This window comes from Micropterus dolomieu, linkage group LG20 (assembly GCF_021292245.1).
Source record: "Micropterus dolomieu isolate WLL.071019.BEF.003 ecotype Adirondacks linkage group LG20, ASM2129224v1, whole genome shotgun sequence".
Classification (NCBI taxonomy): domain Eukaryota; kingdom Metazoa; phylum Chordata; class Actinopteri; order Centrarchiformes; family Centrarchidae; genus Micropterus; species Micropterus dolomieu.
In genome coordinates, this window is record NC_060169.1 from 27,277,511 (window position 1) to 27,296,848 (window position 19,338).

General features: G+C 41.1%; 1 protein-coding gene across 3 annotated transcripts in view; it reads right to left on the bottom strand.

The window, feature by feature from the left end:
• The window catches only part of cd276 (CD276 molecule), a 65,621-nt gene that overhangs the window by 17,736 nt on the left and 28,547 nt on the right, over positions 1–19,338 (bottom strand). For all 3 annotated transcript variants that reach the window (XR_006822060.1, XM_046031759.1, XM_046031761.1), the window contains exon 5: positions 3,553–3,690. Coding sequence is in view for 2 of the 3 variants with exons in the window: in XM_046031759.1 (XP_045887715.1) it covers positions 3,553–3,690 (138 nt within the window). In the remaining variant the exon portion in view is untranslated. The remainder of the gene's footprint in view (positions 1–3,552; positions 3,691–19,338) is intronic.

The following is a 19,338-nucleotide window of genomic DNA, read 5'->3' on the forward strand; positions in this document are numbered from 1 at the left end:
CACACACACACACACACACACACACACACACACACACACACACACACACACACACACACACACACACAGCCATACCCACCCTTTAACCTCCAATCCAGCCATTTCACAAAGACAGTAATCACATTAGGCTTTAGCTGCTGGCTCTTTGAAAACCCACTGTCAAAAGAGTTAGGGAGGCAACTCAGTGATGGCTGTCACACTTCCATACACACGTGTGCCTGTGCACACACACATGCCAGCTAAATATAGGCCTGAGACAGAGTATCCAAGTGGCTGATATTAATTCTGTGACAACCATTTTCACTTCCACTATTTAGTGTCTGATACATGAGATTAAACTGATAACTGAGCAAAATTAAATGTCAAGGCAACACAATTCATGTGTTTATATTCTTGTTCATTTGCTTGATTTTCCTTGACTTCGACAGCAGAGACTATAATCCCCTGGGGAAATTAAGCAAAAGTCCTTATTATTACAGCAGCTGAACACGCTGAGTTTCCAGATTCAAACAGCCTGTATATGCATAAGTCTACCCACGCCACATTCAGTAGTTTCTCTTCCTCTGTGTTGTCTTGTGTTTAGAAATCAGATTGTATAAAATCACATTTTCCTGTACAATTCATAGTATATGCCCACATATTATTACACATTGTTAAGTCAGTCCAAGATATGGCTTTGGTCGTGTTCAGTAGATTACACTATAGCTGGTTGGCAAATTTGACCCGAATGTGTAGACCATTTTGAGTTAAGCTATTAATGACGTGTACACTTTGACAGTAAAGCCCACAAAAGCACCCTGAAAAAAACAATATATACCACTACTTCACATTTTCCTAATTTCGGTGCAACATCCACACAGATATGTGAGCCTGTTTACCTTCACCGCTTCATTCAGCACCTCCAAATCGACAAGTTAACAGTCCCACCACTGTGGCAGCAGTGGAAGTACCCTGGGGGGCTGGGCTTTCATAGGAGAGTGAGGCTCATTTAAAGGCACCTTAATGTCAGGGTGAAGACGAGGGCATCCACAGGGTAGGGAGTAAGAACTGCTTCCCTTGTACGTTGAGTGAGTCACAATTGCATGCCCCTATTGGCGGCATTCCAAATGTGTGGGGGTAAGAAGAACGGTGTTACGGCTTAAGCACAAAAGCTGGACAAACCACATAAAAGGCGAGAGTCAGGGGACAGAAAGAGCTACTCACTGAAGCCAGAAGAGTGTTACTGTTTCTCATCATCCTCCCTTCTGCCTCTGTGTTTCCCCTACACAGAAGGGGCGCAGCAATGCTGCAGAATCTCTTCAAGCACTGCTGTGACATCATGAGTGTTTCAAATGTAAGCAAAAACAAATGGCCCCAGTTAGTAAACCTATAGTGCTATAAATAAACTGATTAGTGAGCCTAATTAATTAATTCTTGCACCCTGGAAACAGCAGAGCCTTCTTTTTAAATCCTTTGTGCATTTAAGGACATAAGGCGTAATGACAGCACTGTTTGTGCTGCGTAGGTTTTAATTCATTTTCTCTCCCTTTGAATATCTCTCTCTCTTGATGACAAAAATGAAACACATTTGCACATTTACAAAAATGAAAACACCTTTCTTTTGCCAATATTTTGATAATGGGTGTTTATAAATGTCTGTTTTATGAGCATTTCCTACATACTGTAGATTTGGGGTGAAATAAATCTATGTGTCTGTTATTTCATGTGAGTCACATGTCACACAAAGGCGATCAGTGACAGGATTGGTCCTTGATAAAGCTGAGGGTTAACCCCTGTGAAACATGTGCACCACTGTGGTGAAAACCTCCAGGGGAAACCCTGCTTCCCTTATGACTTTCATCTGTCACACAGGGGAGATCCATTCCATGTCACCAACACATGATCTTCAAGCGTAGGTCTGATTAAATCATACGCTTATCTAAATGTAAAATGAGCTTTGGAGAAATGGAACAGCAGCCCTAGGTCACTGAAAGCATTTATTAGACACACAGTCACAGTCATTATGTAAGGAAGGCCAGAGGAGAGGGATGAAATATCAGAGAGAACAGAGCCTTGCTGGTGTTGAGATACAACACTGCCCCTGGAATTGGGCTTTCATTTCCAACTGCAATACCACAAGCTGCTCTGCTCTGTTATGATACACATTTGGGTGCTCCACATACATTATGACAGGGAAGAAAAATGACTTACTCACTTCTACACTCTTACTGATCCTTCCACCCTCACTACCCAGACACAGTGAAAAGAGAGTCAACTTCAATCTGGCCATATCCGGGAACACCATTAAAAGATAAGACAACTACAATTAGGTTGCACTTCCCTGCTTCCTGCCCTCCCCACAGCTCTATGTGCATAGCAATCCTATTTTAAGCCCCTCCACATCTGTATTCATACAGTATCACTCTATCAGGAGTATAAGAGTCTGCATGATATGTGAATAAGTCAGTGTTCCCACTCTTCGTGCTTGGAAAACACCAAAGACCGCAGAAGCGTGGATGGCAGGGGACAGACTGGGACTTAACATTTCAATAAGGTGGACAGTGGATGACCACGTAGTCAATCCCGCCTGCTGGCAGGAAATGCAGCTCCTCATCCACCCCACTGAAGAAAAGGGCCACACAACCCTAGGAGCCTTTTGCCCGTGGGAGGAAGTGCATTATATTTCTCTCTTTCCATTTCATTTGATTTCATATGTTCCATGGAGCTATTTACTCTTTCCTCTGAGTCTGTGTCACTTCCATATTTATTTTCAAACCTCTGGGCCCTGGTGCAGACACTGGCTGACCTTTATTTAAATGTCTCCTCCACTCTGAGCGGATCTCATTACAGCAGAGCTGGTGGCTCTGCACTATCTATCTCATTTCAAAACTTTCTCTCTTTGCACTTGCGGCGATCCTCAGCTATTCCGCAACGCTAATTACTGGACCCGAGTAATGATGTTCCTCTTTGCCAAAGATATGTGTCCCACCATCTGAGATCCTGCCTATACGCATTAAGCAGAACTCCCTCTGGATTCCCAAAGTTCCTTGAGCAGTTAACATCTCATCAATGCTTTCTGCTGCATCTCTCTCGCTCTCGTTACGCCTCCCACATGATCTAGGCAACGCGTCGCAATTATGCATATCATCTACTGGCCCGCTATGTGAAGAGTTTATGGAGTAATTCTGCATTTTAATGAAGGCCCTGAGAAGGGTTCAAAGGGCCTGGGTGCCTGATAGGTTAGCATCCATTATTCAGCGAGCCCTTGAACCGTGTAAGCAGCAGGGCAACACAGTCCAAGAAAAAACAGAAAATAATTTCATTAGATTATCTTTTTGTGTATATAGCTCCAACGTTGCCACTGCTTTGAAATTAACATTTCATGTTGCCCCTAATGAAGGCAAGGCTGGCCAAAAACATGCTTTTATCTAACCTTGAGGATTAAACATGGATTTTCATGGAGTCATCACCAATGAATCGTGCTCCTTGTGAGAATATACACTGGTGTGAGAATATACACTGGTGTGAGAATATACACTGGTGTATATTCTCACTCTCTTCCATTCCCTCTACCTTCTCTCCTGGCCTCCTCGCAGCTCTCCTTGATCTTCCTGCGGCAGACAGCAGCCAGGGCAATGAGCAGCACCAGCAAACACACGGCCAGACCAACAGTTACCCACAGAGCCACTGGGGGGAACGCGATGTTCTGACCTGAAGCAAAGGGCAGAGGGAGAGAGGGGGCAGAGAAGGGAGAGCCTCATTATTCACTCTTGCAGAGCTAAAATAAGAGCACAACTGTCACTGCTGTATCCATCACCGTTATTTCACCATTTGACAATTTTGTTGTTAAGAGATTGTTGTCATAAAAATCTAAATCCAGACTGGAGAACTACTAAAGCACAACATATACTGTGTGATGACACTGTTGATGATTATTGCTAACATCTCCCTCATCATTGTCAGCATTGTCATCATCTCCATATTAGGTTTGACTTTCAGAAACAGCGAGACTGTCAGAGAAAACAGAAATGAGAACCTTTGCTTTATGTGAACGGATGGACGGACGGCTTTACTAGTGTCCAATTAAGACACTTGAGTCTTTCAATTGAGTCCAGATGGCAGATAGCTCACCATTCGCACAAGGCTGTGTTGTTGTTTCACTTAAACAGCATTGGCACAGTATTAAGAGGATGTTGGCGCTTACTGTCCCACCCCCTGCCTTCTGCTACACATTGCTCAGATGTCTGAAGTTCTGATAGGCTTGCTTTAATATTCTATCATTTCTAAATGTCTGCAATATCATTATCAATCTGAATGGGAATTCAATGTCAACATTTAGTCATATAAATACAATATGTACAGTACATTTTTCTATATAACATTTAGATTTCTTGACAATAATACATCATAATGAGTGGCAGTATCTTGGCAAACTGCAAACTGATGAGGAGAAAAAAAAAACGGTCAGCAGGACAAAAAAAAGATATCCGAGACACAGCCAAATTTCCCATGGGTATTCAATCTGAACAGAGGGAGAAGAAGAAAAAAACAGCAGAGCCACTAAATAGCTGTGAGCCTGGCTGTAGCACAAACCGGCCTCCTTCAGAGAGTGCCCGCTGTGGGCAGATAATAAAAAAATAGACTGAAAAATGACTGGTATTGGAAAGAGGAAATGATAAAGCATCTGTAAGGACTTGGCATCAGCTATGAAGACAGACAGGCAGGCTGTAATGCAGCCCAGCCAAGATGGAGGGCAAATAGAGGCATCCTTTTGGAGGTGATGAATTCTCAGATGGAAATCCAGTCCATCTGATGCTGAGAAACAAATGTACCTGATAGACCCACAAAACACAGTTAATGAAAGGCCACAGAGGGCTATGGTGGATAGGAGGAGGTGGGGCATGTACCCACCAGACCAGTGATAGAAAAGGCTCATCTTTTTTTCTGCTTTTGTGTTTAGACATGCTTGCTTGGCAAGACTCTAGGCTTAAGATGGGTATCTTGGTCTGATTGTCAGTCGGTCCACTTTGGTCCAGAATAAATACATTCAACAACTATGGGATGGATTGCCATGGATGTTTGCGTAAACGTTCTTGTTTTCAAGAGGATGAAGCCTCATGACTTTGGTGATCACCTGACTTTTCCTCTAGCGCCTACATGAGGCTCACATTTGTTTTGAGTGAAATATCTCAACAACTATTCGACAGATTGCTAAAACATTCATCTTAGGATGAATCCTAATAACCTTAGTGATTCCTTGACTTTTCATCTGGCGTCATCATCACATTAACATTTGAATTTGTCCAATATTTTTGGTTTATGATCAAATACCTGCAAAGCTACATTCCCATCAGCCTCTGCTTACACCTACTTAAAGGTTCAGTGTGTAATATTTAGGAGGATCTATTGACAGAAATGCAATATAATATACAGACCTTACATAATGAACCGTTATGTTCTTATTACCTTAGAATGAGCTATTTCTAACTACATACGCCGCAGGTCCTTTCAAATGGACATCGCCATGTTGCGCCACCATGTTTCTACAGTAGCTGAAATGGACAAACTGCCCTACAGAGAGCGTTTCATCACTACGTTGAATATGTATGATGAAGAAGATGACGATGAAGAAGAAACGTTAGCGGTAGCAGTCGACTGGTTTATTAGATGTAAGAAAAGAAGAGAAATTTGGACAAATATTAGGCCCACATATTATTTAGCACAAGAGCCGACAGAGAGTGTCAGCCACCATAGCTTGCAACGGGAGGGGTGAGCGGTACATTCATGTGGTGTTGGAATAATCAAATAAAGAGCATGGGACATGCACTTTATTTGCAAGAACTATATAGAACTTTGATTCATGCAAATTCATGTATTACAAATACATATTTTGCAGCAGATGCTAACGCCCATTGGTTTTATCCCCCTCATTAGCGCGTCTGCCTCCCATGCCTGAGGTTGCAAGTTCGAGTCAGGACTGTGCAGTACAACCTTGTAGCAGGTTACATTACCATGGTAACATTAGCAGTTGGCTCAAAGCTCTGCTGTGACCAAGTATATCCCCGCAGAGCTGTTATCATGGATGTAAACACTTAAGTTTTGTTACGCTACTCCATGCTTGTTGTCACCTATCACTGGCAGTAACAAATGAAAGAAGAATCACTGCACTGAATCAAAGCATCATGTGAAATATATTGTGATTTTGTGTTTTAGTTGGCTCAAGTTAGATAACGTTAGCTTGCCGGCTAACGTCGAGCAATTGCTAACATTATCCTGTGCAAAATACTATAGTTGAAATGTTATGGCTTACCACATTACTTCACCAGCTAACGTGAACCACAGTACTATCCTGTGTAACACCGGTATTATGTAACTGTTGATTTTAGCCGGCAAGAAATGACGTAAAGGTACAAAGCGAATGTGGAACGATTTGTTTATACTAGCCATAGTGATGCAAGGCAGGGGCAGCCAGCTACATTAGCATGGCTCTGGCGTAGTTTGTTTTGCAACGTTCAATTTAGATTTATTGTCTTTTTAATAATACTTGACGTACACAGCTTCTTCACCCGTCTCAGTCGCTGTAACTTACGTGACCCACATAATATACAATAATGTAACATAATGGTGCAGAACAACAAAACAGTAGAAGACCCATTCAGTAGAGTGACATAACTTACTACAGTCAAACTGTGGCAACAATCTCATTTATAATATTCAGTCTAGCTCACCAACAGTTTTCGTTATCATCTAATACATTTTTGCTATGGAGACATTGCTTAGCCTCTCTGGTGAAAGATACACAACGCCAACGTATAATTCTGGCATTTAGGCAGTCAATGCAGCGTTATCAACAAGCATGGATTAGTTCAAAGTCAAGCTGATAAAAATATTACTGTAACGTTGCAGTGGGAGTTTACCTGAGTTTCCAGCATTTCGTGTGATGCCGTCTCTTGTTATGTCTCTATTTTGATTGATGCCAAGTTCTCGCTCATTAGTCAAGCATACGCTGGAGCACATGCTTGGAAACGTAGTGGCTCTGATCTGAAACCTCACCGCTAGAGGCCACTGAAAATTACACATGGCCCCTTTAATGTACATTACATGTGATACATTTCATGTAATTATTATAATCCAATTCTAAGGTCACCATAGTCTGTTTAACCATATATCTCTATTTCAAGAGAATCTTGCAGTACACAAGGCACTATAAAGACTCTCTGGTACTGCTACTGCAAAGTAGGATAAACAACCAAATGTCACAGAGAAAGGATAAAATCTGGAAAGTCAATCTTGTCATTTTGATGAAGCTGCATATGCCTCCCCAGGCTAGCCATGACTGATGATGCTGTGGCTCGCTGTCCACCGAGCCCTTCACTCTTTTATATTTAAAGAATGACCATCTGAGAGCCACTTCAAACTAACAGCGAAACCAACACAAAACATGTATGAAAGAGGAATAATCATACACGAGCTGTTCACATCTCATAAAGTCAGAAAAATGACAAATGGGTATAGCTCTTAGTGACAAGTAAAGAAGACGCAGTGCTCTTTGTTTCCATTGTCTTTCTCATTCTCTTTTTATTCTCACACCTTCCCACCACGCTCTCCCTCCCTCAAGGCAGACTGATAAAGACAAATGCCATAGTCGGCTATCATCGCTACGCCAGGGCCCAAAGGGCTGCAGGATCATATTTTTCTTTTTCTCTTGTTTGATGATGTGATTTTGTTTTCTTCAGAAATAGATTTGTCTCTAATGGCTCTGTTTACCTATCCTCTCTTTCCCCTTTTCCCTATTCCCTCTGTGGAAGGGTAAGGATAGAGTGTTTTGGGTTGCACTGTCACATTACCTTGAGTCTGCAGACTTCAGAGCTGCACCAAACAGGGCAAACTTCACTTCACACAGTTGGCATTTTCTAGACACTATGAATGTGTAGCACACATCAGAAAAAAAGTGGAAAATATGTCTATAACGAGCTGACATAATATGATATGGGAATGAAACAAGAGACTCATAATAACACGCCTAAAAGCCACACACTCACCATGGTTCCAGTCTGTGTCATCATTCCACTTTTGCTGATGTCACCACTCAATGTCAGTTGACTAGAAAACATAAAATGGATAGGGTCTCAAGTATGTACCCAGTGTACAGAAAACACTACAGATGTAGTAGATCTTTTCCTTTTTTGTCATATCATTTAATGCCACATGAAAGCCTGGAGCCATTCTGCACATTTCAGCACATTTAAACTGCATGCAGCATTTATGCATTTTATTTTTATTGAATTTTATGTGTTTGATGTGTGTCAGTAAAGCTGCACTTAATATTTATTGCCACAATTTTCCATGAATCCTTCCCTATTGCTTTATTGTGACATCACCAGTCTACAAAGATTATTTTCACATGTGTATCATGTTTGGTCAGAAAATGTCAAAATAAGTTTTTTGCAAACATCAGCAATCAAAGCAAGTGAATTGGAGCACATTATCAGCATCTGCGTTCTCTCTTATTTTGAAATATGCAGAAGAGTTTGCTTCCTGTGCTTTGTAATCAAGAACCAATTAGCTCCTGGTATTGTTTTTATTTATTTAAAAGATATCCTTTTCATGTGCTGTGGCCCCAAGAAGCAGCACAATCCACAGCTGTCTGAACATGCAGAGGTCCAATCTTTCTCATTCAATACTGATATATCCAGTAGGTGGACAAAAAAACAGGAACAAATCCAACGTGAGCCTACCTAAAATGTTCAGATCTTATTGAAGCTGTGTCTTTGAGGCATTGAGTTAACACTATGACAGTTTTAGAGGCTATAAAATGGCCCTATTGTAATATGTTCTATTATATTTAACATATAATGTGATGTGTTATTGTGTCCATCCCTTGCAGCTTTTTTTGTTGTCTCAATGTCAAATGTCTTAAAAAATAATATAATAAAAAGATACTACTGGTAGCCACAAATATACCTTGAATTAATGTTTGCAACATTTTTTATATGCTATATTAACCACATCTGGAGCGTATCCTCGACTGTTACTTCTTATAGGTGGTGCTTCACTGGAGGTGTATCATAGAAGGCCACAGCAGACTGCTATGGTAAAAATAGATATTTAATGGGGGCAGGCAAGAGTATGATAAAACACCACCTCCATACGGAGTCTCTAGCACAGGGCACACCAGTGAGAAATGAAGCTCCCTTAGTCTCTGGAAGACACTATAGGGGACTCGCAAGAGGCCAGCTTAGGTATTGTTTGGCTTCAGTGAATGTGAGAGCCAAGATTTGCAGGCATTTTTACAAGGCTGAGTGTTTTCTCTCCAGCACCTTTGGTGGAATAAAGTGCTCCTAAGACTCCCTTGCCTGTCATCTTGGTTCTGCAACGTGAAGACAGTGGAGATCAAAGCTGCTTTCTCTCCAACTGTCAGCACAGTTTTACCTGCCTAGAAGAAACCTAGCCTCTTAAGCTGTGACCAAAGGAGAATAATGTCCCTTGACAGAAGGATGGCTTCGGGCTAAAAAGAGCCACAAGGCTCATTGTAGACAAGCTGGAGGGATGAGGAAGAGGAGAGGAAGAGTCAATTAGGTTTTTCTTTCATTGTCAGGATGAACAACCTGGCCTTATTCTGCCTGGTTGTGAATATCGAGGAAGAGATAGTGGGGACCTGTAGAGGAGGAGTGTTGATCACAGAAGAGTGAGGTGGACTAGGGGCTAGCCCAGGGGTTGAGCAGCAGTAGGGCTTAGCCCTGCTTGAGGGCCTATACAGCCCTGGAGACCAGAGAGTCACAGTCAGGCCCAGGACTCGAAACAGGCTTATATCGCTCTAGAAATGAGTCACATGGCAGAGATAGAGACATTCTTTCAGATAATACAGTAAGGCAGGGAAGAAACAGTAAAGTGAATGAGATATAACACTCAGAGAGACAAAACAGGAGCTTACACTTAAATCACATTCACCCAACACTGGTTTGGTGATTGATGCATACTACCTCATAGAGTGCAAACAGGCATGCCGACATCAGCGATTTAAACTTCTTTATTCAGTTTCTGTATAGCACCGCCGATCTCACAGGAAAGAGATTGGCAGAAACAATAACAACAGTGCTAATGGAAAGAAGATGGCCTCGGTGTCAGAGGACACGGATTAGCCAGAATGAAAAACATGAGCATGAATATTAGGATTACATTGAACGAATGACTTTGAATTTGTTTCAGCTTCAGTTTCAATTACCAGCCTTTATTATCAACCTCGAAGGTGCCCATCAAAACCTCTGAGCCCTCCCCATTCAGCGCCAGCATGAAAAGCCTGTGACCACACAGGCACACCAGCTGTTCATGCAATATTTCTAGGGAACACCTCTCCTCTCTGGGAGAGGACAAGAAGCTCACTTGTAAAGAAAAAAACTTGGCAAACTGAGATGGATGGTGACAGGTTTTTGTCTTGTCAGCAACTTTGCTCTGAGCCTTCCCTCCTTTTTTTGCATTTCAATAAATTGCTTTTCAGCGAGATGCTACCTCACTGTCTTATTGGCATGCAGGAAGGCAATGCGCTCGTCTCTAGGACGACCTAGCGCCCATTTACTTACACAGTTTGTCTGACATTATTGCCCTTCCCTTGACGCCATAGGCTCGTGGCAAACACGAGTGTATGATGTGTGGACGTGCACATTAAAACAGAGTAATGGCTCTGCATTTATAGGAATAAAGTTTCTAACAGCCCTCTTTTTTTCTCAGCAGGAGAACTATAAAAGCCATCTGTTGGTGGAGGGGGGGGGGGGGGGGGGGGGGGGGGGGGGGCGGGGGGCACAGTAAGGTGGATGAGTTAGTGAGTAAGTGAAGGTTGGAGGGATGGGGTAAGCAGGTGAGTGACCAAGGGACACGAGTAGGTGAAAAAACAAGTGGGTGAAAGAGCAAGCGTACAGGCATTGAGCTGGTGCGGGACCGGACTAGACTCACAATGAGGTTTTGCGGCATTAGTCCACACTCAACTCGTAAGCTGTCTCTCACACATGTCAGGCTGCTACTGACCTTTCTCCAGTGGAAGATTGGCTCACAGTCCACAGATACTCTGCCTACAGAGCAGTGCTATGGATTTAGAGTGATGAGTTGATGTGGTAAGGTTACCTCCTTCATAAAATGAGTCACACTTTAATCTGATTGATCCACAGGTAAATATTCCCCGCTGCCCAACGGTCACACACTACTGAGAAAGGTTACAATGAGACATAGAGACTCACTGACCATGAGTTAAAGTTGGCAGGTCGATGCAGGAAATGGATTTGGATTATGTTAGCTTTCTAATACAAAACAAGACAATGACGCAGTTGGAAAATGAGTGCCTGATTAGAAATAAAAAATAAGTTCACAGTGTAAAACGTTATCTAGATGTCTGTGAAAGGTACTTAGAAAGGCAACAAAAGATGTTGAACATCACGTTGCTTATTGAATATCACTTTAAGACTATTGCTATTAATGCTATAGCCTAGAGCAGATGGAAGGCAAAGATGGCCATGATGCCACGCGAAGGATGATGCGCAAAGCAACACTGCACAGGGTAACGATGCCGGCTCAACATTGTGATGTCTATCACCCATCTGTGATGGATGATGGCATTATCTATTGGCCCAGCCCTAGAGTGTAGGATTCCTTTTAAGATAGACCACTGGTAACATTTAGCACTTCATGTGCATGTTGAGCTACCCTTTATTTATTATATTAGATGTGCATTTCTAGACTATAGCTTGGTGTGATAACATACATTATATATTTTCTATATTTTTATGTATTGCTATACACTATACAAGTAATTGGATAATTTAAATAATCTCAGTAACTGTCAGGAAGCTTTTTGTGTACAGAATACAACCACACCAGCAGTATGGCAGTCACTGATTTGTCTGGGAGGGAGGCAGGGAGAAGCTAAGTCACAGGTGCAATCAAAGAAAGGATTTCAAGTCTTACTCAGATATGCCAGGGGCAAGGTTAGAGTAAATTTTCTCATCTTTACAGTTACGGTAAGGTAATCCCATACCCAGTACACTGGCTAATTAACTGAATATACAGCTCAGAGCCAACTGTATTGTTGTCATGTTAGCAAGGCAGAGGCTATGTTGCAGGCAGAGAGATGTGAGAATGTGAAATAGCTCTGTGCTGGAATATATAAACAATAGCCTGGGGTAGAGGTGGGCAGTATAACCAGAATAAACTTCACACCAGTGGAGATACGTGCCCTGATGTGGATTTGGCTACACCATTTGTTCTGGTGCTGAATGGATTTTAAATGTCACGTCAAAGTGCACTGCGAGCATCAGTTTACTGCATGTTAACCAGTGAGCATACGCTTTCCTTGTACACTAAAACAAACACACATTTGCATGCTAAGCAAAGGGCAGGTGAAGGAATGGAGTCAGACAGCTCAATAGAGACAGGAGCAAACCATGAAGAAATATGTCAAGCAAGTATGAGGAATGCTCGAAATTATGCTCCAGCTCTGACACAAGCAGCACTGGCACTGGTGTAAAAAAGAAAATAAAAAAAAGAACAATACAGACATCGTTGCCAGAGTCCCTGTCCTCATGATGAGACAAGTCAGTTGTGGAAGGACATGGTGAAAGCACAGGATCCATGGCACATTGAAAAGACTTGCAAACATTTCACCAAAAACAAAATCCTTAACTTGTACTGCAGCTGTTCAGTGTGGTAAGCTCTTAATTTCCATCAGGTATGAAACTCTCCTCCACAACTGCTGTAAACTGTATTAATAGGTAATTGATCATAACTTTAACTCCAGGTAATATATTGCTACTACTAGAGTCTGTCCTGCATTTGAATCACTAAAATTATGAGGAAAAAATAGACCATGATGTATGTCATTATCGTCAATATTTAAAATATACAGTGATATAAATTTCATGTCATACTGCCGAGCCCAAGTCTGGAAAGTGGGCGACAGTACTGACTCACAACCGGTCTGTCCATCTCATCTAACACCGGCTAGGCTGGGTCTCTCTCAACATTTCCCATGTCCCTCCCAGCCCCACTGGGGCCTCAATTAAAAACTCCTCTGATGTCTAGTAACTGACAGAGACTCCATCACTTCCACACATCCCTCTCCACTGAGAGTGGCATTAAGATGTTGGAGGCAGAGTGGACTATTGATTTTCTTCTTCTTTTTTTCTTTGGTTGCTCCATTTCTTCACTGGGCCATCTTCACAATGCAGGCGGAACTTGGATGTAATACTCAGTTAACGACATTGTGTTGTCTACATTTTTAATTGGCTTTAAAACAAGAGCTGCCTGCGAGATGTTGAGGATGTGTAGGAGAGAATCACTAGTGACAGCTATCAGTACCAAAACAGACTGGCTAGTTGATAATGCCAAGCAGAGGAGCAGAGTGGCAAGGACAAATAGGTATGAAAGGACTAAAGAGCCATTTAAAACAAAGAGTATGCATTGATTCTGCTAAACAAGTCCAAACTTAATTCTTCACCTGAGCTATACCTGGTTCCTCTTAAAAGTACGATGATTTTTCAGCCTCTTGAGGCACTACAATGAGCTGTATACAATATTGACATATTATTTTTTTTTAAATAAGCTGTAATGGTAAATGTGTTAGCAAACAGTTTACACATCCAGCAGACACAGAGCAACATTAGCATTCTTTTGCAGTTGTGTTTCTGGTAACCCAGACAAATGAAAAAAAACAAAAAAAAGTCCAATATTCAGTCTCATTTCAGCTCTGCTTAGGTCTTTGTTTTTTATTCCTCAACTGGTAACCATTGTTTTCAGCCTGCAATTTGGTGCAAGTCAAGTGGTGTACGTTTATCAGAGCTTTTTCACCGAAAAAAGCTGCCTGCTACTGCTAGAAAAAAACATGGATAACAGCGGTGACACTGTATCAAACACTAAAGTCGTGGGCCACAGGACCAAAACAAAGAGCTAAAGCGCTCCGTACAGCTGAGAGTAACTGCATGGTCAGTTGATAATTCTCTGTGGGTTTGTTACAAAGAGCAACTCTTTGGCACATTATATTTATTCATTTCATCCATTGTTGATATAAAAATGTTGATAAGTGCACCTTTAAACTGTGATCCTGCTTGTCGCATTATTTAATCAATGAGTATTCACATGGTGCTAGTTGGAAATAACATCATGTAAGTCATAAAGTGCACAGATATAACTACTATAAATACTGGAAAGCTACACTAACATGGCGGATGAGCCACAACTCCATTGTGCTAATTCCAATGGTTCATTGCACAAGAACAAACTGCAGCTTGAAACTCTCTGCAGATCATCTTTGAAGTGCACACCTATTGCAGAAACAACTCTTGTGTTACATCAGTATAGTGCAAAGTGGGTGAGAAATATCATCCTGGATATGAACTTTAACATGATACTTATAGACCCATCCATTCAAGTGTTCATTTAAGTCAGGAACACACCCAGTGTTTGCACTAGCTTTTGTAATAGTCTTTCACATTCACTTTTGGTCTCTTTAGATTGCTGTGAATCTGTAATGGCACAGCATCGGCACTTAGTCCTTGCATCTTGTGTGCTCTAGTTATAAAATTGCCTTATCTCTGGCAATGCCCATAATTGATTCTGTCTGATTTAACGTTTGTTTATGAGGAACCAAAGCCATAACTTACATCCACAGCAATAGTTGCTGCTTACATGATAACCAAATACAAGATGACAGGATGTAGGCTTAACCCTAACCTATCACCTATCACAAAGCAATGCAAGATCCATCCAAAACATTAAAGAACTGCCTGGACCTCTTCAAAGAGTGCAAGTTCTTAGTATGCTTCTCACACTGCAGTATTACTAGAATATATAATGACAGATTTCTTTAAAAGACATGTCTCTGTATGTCTTTGCCTAGGGCTCTCATTATAAAACAGCATTTCTCATTTTCCTCTGCTGCAGTCTTTGGTGGCTACTGGAGAGACAGATGAACATTCTCAAAGCACTTGAGCTAGGCCGAGCTCAGACTTTGGAGCAGGTCAGCTCATTCCTGTTGTCAGTTCATCTCAAGAGCAAAGCCAAACCTCATCACCTGATTACACTATCATGTTCTCAGTGTGAATGCAAATAAATACAAACACTGTTGAAATCGCACAGTTGTTGTTTTCAGGGAGGTCAGAGGTCAGGTTTAGACACTGAATAACAGCCTTGGTGCCAGCATGGATACCTTGTCTTATTTGAGGATTATTACCAGAGCAGATCAAACTTGTTCCCTATCATCACTCTTCTGGACAAAGGAACAGCGTAGAATTTATTGACGGCATTTATGAGAAAGTGATGTGCATGTTGGGGGAGGAGAATAGCACGCCATGCTTAAAGAAAGCAAAGACTGAAACCACAAATATAGTTTGTACCATACAATGCCAATGTATAACCTTATTATATCTAATTTCAACTTTTACAGTCTAATTAGTACTCTTATCGTATATTTAGCTGGAAGGACTTAACATATCTTTGCTTCCCACTGACAGTTTTGCAATACCTTAACTCACTGCTAGCTTAAACAAATGACTGCAGTCTGGAAGCTAGAACAAAAATGCAATGTGATATAAAATGATTAAGGATAGACAATTCAAAGATTGTAGGCTTTAAAACACTGAAACATCTTTTAAAAGTCCATTAAGGCCTCAGCTGGATCAATACATATAGCTCCTTTTCAAAAATCTAGTCATTTATTGAGATTAAATGATAAAACAGTTTCTCTCACTTTTGATTGAGTGTGTTCTTGTAAAATACCTTGTAACCCCAAATGACCGCTCAAATCGGTACAAGTATCATTATTTATTACATTAAAATGTAACATTTATGGGACATTTACATTCCTTTTTTTATTGCAGCCATTTTACAAAAGCAAAAAGCTACTCGGGGCTGTGCTTTGACAGTTCTTTAAGAAGAGTCCCTAACAATGCCTCTAAGCTGTTGCAAAATCACTGTCAAGTACAGCTTCTCATGGCTTATTGCTTAAATATACTTTGTCTCCTTCCAGCACTTTTAAAATATGATATCTTGGACAGACTGAAAAAATGACTCTGTAAATCTCTCTCTCAGTGGAATATAGCAAATCACAGTCTCACAACGTGTGTGTAGCTAAGTTATTTAGCCTGAGAAAATGCTCAGCTGCTGGCTGAGAAAAGAGTCAGGGACATTATGTTCATACAGTACCAATGTCCCACAAGGGGAGCACTTGTCACAAAACTAATACATTATGACTAAAACAAGGCTAGCTAATGCACAAGTAAGGATGTATATTCTCTCATTTACAATAAGATATCTACATTGTAAGTAGGTCATGAAAAAGTCTGAGGGGGAGACAAAACAAAAGACTCTACCTGACATTGGTCAATATTTAAGTATCTAATCAAAATACACATAACAATCTAATAAATAAAAGTTATTTACACTGCTGAACGACATCAGATCACTTAGGCAGGCAGTCTTAACACTAGAACCGCCAACGGGTCAAATTTACCCGCGGCTGTTTTTTGATTGTATGTATCTTTTTTTCAATAGAATATTCAAGTCCTCCAGTCTCTGACTTTTCCTAAAAGTGTGTTATATAGCACCTCCTATTGTTAAAAAATGTCAATATAAAGCCAGATTTAAAATTTACCCCTATAGAGAATCCAGTCATTTTAGCGCTGTTCACGTCGCGCGTTTAGATAAACATTCTATGTTGCTATTGGCAACGCCTTTCCCACTACAGACATCACACTTGCTCAGCGCAGCGAGTGAAGGAGAGTCTGACGGTGGGGGCTGAGCGATGTGTCCTGGGTTGATTCTGCATCTGACAGCGATCCACTTGAATTAAGTAAACATGCATAAAAGCCGCTGCTCATAGCTTTTGTGTAGGATACATGATCATCAAAACTAATGCTGCAGTAGTCTAGTTTTTCCCTTTGATAAAGGTGTGTTCTGCGGTCCCTTCAAGAGAGCGTGCGGCTCCCTCGTGTGCTTTTTGACCGGCTATAACTTTTCCTGTGCTTTGTATTTTTTAGTAACAGTGATCATTAGGCCTATACATTTTTCCGTTGGGTAAAAATCTACTATGAATTTTGGAATTGATAATAATCATTTTTTTTTTTCGAATAAATAGCCTACTTTTAATTGGACTTTCAAACTTTTATAGCTATGTGTTACTCTCTGGATGCCCGATGGAGTCCGAAAAAACAAGCAGAACAGTAAGATTTAGCCGACATTATGAGGCTATTATTACCGCCTATAAAACAGCACAACAGTCAGTCTATTTTGTAAATTGTATGCTGCATTGAAATTCAAGCTGTGTTTAGAAAATAACTAGGCTATAACATCTATAACAGCATCAAAAGAGCCGCCGCGTGTGCGCAGCGCAGGCGACGACCTGCACGGTGAAGACAATGAATAAAATAGAATAAACATTCTGTAAATGCCTGAAATATGGGGATGGTGTTTATAGGAAATGCACAGCCAATGTTTCCCAAAGTGTGTTGGAGCACCATGTAGCAGAAATAATCACAAAATCACGGCATTTTTATAGCGAGTAAATTTTACCCGCTATGGCGGTTATAGGTATACAACGAACCCTGGCGGTTCTAGTGTTAGAAAAACATACAGACAGAAAAGAGGTAAAATGGGAAAAGAACATATTTTGCAGATTTTTTGAAAATGTGCAGACTGCAGGCTGCTGCTCAGTTGTCCTTGATCAAGGCATTAACCCCTAAAACTCTCCTGTGGAGCTGCTCATTGACTGGCAGAACGGGTTTGTGGTTGTTCCCAGGTGTGAGTGTGAGATCCAGGCCACTGCTATAAACAGCATGCATGCTAAGCAAGCATCTTCTGGGTAAATAAAAACAAAACTGACTCTTTCACTTGGTCCATGACTTTGAGACATGGCTTTCTTCCAAAAGAACAGTGGGTGCATGGACAACCATAGTCACAAGCTTTAAACAGGCCACTATCACTGATCCAGGTAAACCAACAGGCTGTTCTAAGGAGCTTACAGATGCACCTGCATACTTTGCAGAATATTTCCCAATTTTACTCTGTAAACTACTTCCAAACACTGAGACAGCAAGTCACATTTACTATATCTGCGCATTCTATATAGCCAGCTTAATAGCACACATACTGCAGAATGGGTGATCATTACTTCTCCCAGTAATTAGTTCCTGACACTCTGTATTGTTCTTTTTTTAGTTACACAATAGACTTCTATAGCCCCCACTGCATCGAGATGACAGAGAGACCTTGAAGCAAGAGTTTGCCCTCTTTTCCTCCCTTTTCATCACATTTTGACACCATTATGATGCACACTACTACCGTCTTTGAAGCTGTCTGCCCCTTGCTTTAAAATTCCTGATAAACAACAAGAAAATAATGGGAAAAGCATTATTTAAGACATTCTTGTAAATCAATGGCAGATTTACAATGTACAGGATTACAACTAGAATCCTGTTTTACTCTGTAACCTTGACAGCTTCTTCTCTTGCTTTGGAGTGCCGGCCCTAATTCTTCTTGTGGTACACAATACAAAATAGGACACACTTACTTTGATCTCTGGATGTAAGTCATCCCTCTGCTGAAGCAGCACATATTTCCAACCATAGCTATTACCAGTTACATCATCGCGTCCACAATGTCATCACATTATGTCACGTGGCTCTACCGAGATGCAGTGAAATATTGAAAACCAAGGACACCGGTTGTCTGCCTGCCAGTGTGTGTCATTTAGCAGTTGTTTTGCTCAACCTGCAACAACACAACGCATTCAGTTTGTAGGATGCCAAACGAGATCATTGAAAATAATGTGTGTACAGTACATAGTGGAAAACGTGTGTGCCATCTCCAAATGCCTAAAACATGTATAATGTTCCACTGAAAATGGATGTGAAATTATATTTATGATAAATAATGAATGAAATGAAATATTTGCGTTTTTTTCTGCTGTGAGTTAGATGAGAAAATCAATCCCACTCCCATGTCTGTCTTTTAAAATGAAGGTAGCTTAGCACAAAGATTGCAAACAGGGGGACACCGCTAGCCTGGCTCTATCCAAAGGTAACACTAATTAACAAGTTACATGTCATGCAGATTTTGTTACCTTTGGACAGATGCAGGCTAACTGTTCCCCCCTGTTTCCAGTCTCTGTTAAGGTAAGCTAACCAACTGCTGGCAGTAGCCTTATTTTATATTTAACTGACAAACAAGACGGTAGTATAGATCTCCTCATCTAGCTCTCCACCAGATTCTACCACCTTTCCAAACATCCGTCTTCAGCTTGGTTGAACTGATTTTCTTGGTTCCACAACACAGTACTCTGAAACATGAGTAGCAGTGTAACCCTGTTTGGACCGCTTAACC